The sequence below is a fragment of the Calliphora vicina genome, chromosome 1 (assembly GCF_958450345.1).
Source record: "Calliphora vicina chromosome 1, idCalVici1.1, whole genome shotgun sequence".
Classification (NCBI taxonomy): Eukaryota; Metazoa; Arthropoda; class Insecta; order Diptera; family Calliphoridae; genus Calliphora; species Calliphora vicina.
In genome coordinates this window covers 117,866,634-117,868,422 of record NC_088780.1, presented here as the reverse complement: position 1 = coordinate 117,868,422, position 1,789 = coordinate 117,866,634, and the positions used below count along the sequence as shown (strand labels likewise).

At 31.0% G+C, this 1,789-nt stretch overlaps 1 protein-coding gene across 1 annotated transcript; it reads left to right on the top strand.

The window, feature by feature from the left end:
* Positions 1-847: 847 nt before the first annotated feature.
* Positions 848-1,537, top strand: LOC135955962 (uncharacterized). Its single transcript, XM_065506411.1, has 2 exons — positions 848-966; positions 1,025-1,537. The coding sequence occupies exons 1-2, from the start codon at positions 919-921 to the stop codon at positions 1,472-1,474; spliced, it is 498 nt and encodes a 165-aa protein (XP_065362483.1). The 5' UTR covers positions 848-918; the 3' UTR covers positions 1,475-1,537.
* Positions 1,538-1,789: the final 252 nt, after the last annotated feature.

Below are 1,789 nucleotides of genomic sequence, written 5' to 3'. Positions count from 1 at the left end.
TTTGTCAAGAATTTTCATTAACATTTTGTCTGAACTTGCAAAAAAGTTTTTTTTTTGCAACACTTTACTGCACAAATGTCGGTAAATTTAAATCTTGCGAGAATTTTGGGACACTTTTTATTTTTCACAGTCCTATAAGCACGTTATTCATAAGCGATACAAATTTGGTTATGCTTGAATTAATTTATATCTCTGGCCCAGTTGTAAGCATTTCCAATCCATTTATCATGCTATCGCAAGTCATGTTCAAAAACATTCCTGGTACCATAAATAAAAATCCAGGAATGCATAAGTAACAGCATTAATTAACTTATTGACAAACTGAATAAGAATCGACTTAAGTACAATATGCTCTACATGTTTAGGAAACAGAAGTTTATTTTTGTATGCTAATAATAAGGGTATATATGATTCAGCACTGCCAGTATAACATTTCTATATATTAAAACAAGTAAGAAAGTATGGTCGGTCAAGCCCGACCATACAGACCCGCTCCCATATAGACCCGCTTCCGAAAATCACTTTAACGTGCATGTACGTGGTATACTCACAAAATTCAACATAGTAAACTTTCATATCGACATAAATCACACGACGTAATTTCATGGTGATCGGTCCATAATTGGTTGTAGCCCCCATATATCAATCAAAAATATAAATTATTGAAATTTTAAAAGAATAATGTTTTTGTTCTTTTACTTAGTGTAGGGTATTATATGGTCGGGCTTGACCGACCATACTTTCTTACTTGTTTTAACCACAAAATATTAAATATTTTTAGAACCAATTTTTATCGTTTCATATAAGTCCAAGAGTATTAAGAACTAATCATATGTACTTAGTTGCTTTTCAGACTCTCAAACAATAACAAACTGAATTGTTGACAAAAAATTAATTTAATTATATATAATTCTAAACATGGCAAATTATAAAGTTGTTGCCACCACTGACAATGTTAAATGGCCGGTAAGTGTTAAAGTAAAATTGTATAAAATATTAATGCTTAAATTTCTTTTTTCCTAAGGATTATGTCTCCACAGTTACCCTGGAAGGAGAGCAATTGGTGAAAGCTGCAATTGTTTTAGAAAAATCCCTTGTAACCTTAGAGGCGTATGGAGGCCCAAACTTTAACATCTCCCTATTGAAGTCGGCAAAAAGAACTGGCATATTTCTATACGAAATCATTGCTGATCTTATAGATGCTGACGGTGAGATAAGGGAGTGTCTAGCAATGATTCTAAATGAACCCTGGATGAAAGCCAATAGTATTGCTATGGCCACATTCGAATTTATGAATGACGAACGTAGTTATAATAATTGTATTGCAGAAAAATTGGTTATAAAACGTAAGAAAAGTATTAAGTATTATAAAAATGATGAAATGATTTATGAAGAACAAAACAGCGCGATTGGCAAAGGTGGTAGAGAAAGAGATAACACTTATTTTAGAACCCAAATTATAACGGATGTTTAACAGATATTAATAAACTTGTGATTATAGAAAATGATAATAAAAATTTAATAGAATTTAACATAAGTATATAAGTATTTAATTGATGTATTTTATCACCATCATATTTACAACATAGTGGTGGTGTAGGGTATTAATATATATAAATGATTTATATACATATATGTAAAAAAGTCATGTCACTAAATACATTCTTACTTGTTTTTATACGCTATACCACCATAGTGGGGAGGATATAATGCGTTTGTGCAGATGTTTATAACGCCCAAAAATATTAGTCTAACACCCACCTTAAAGTATACCGATCGACTGAGAATC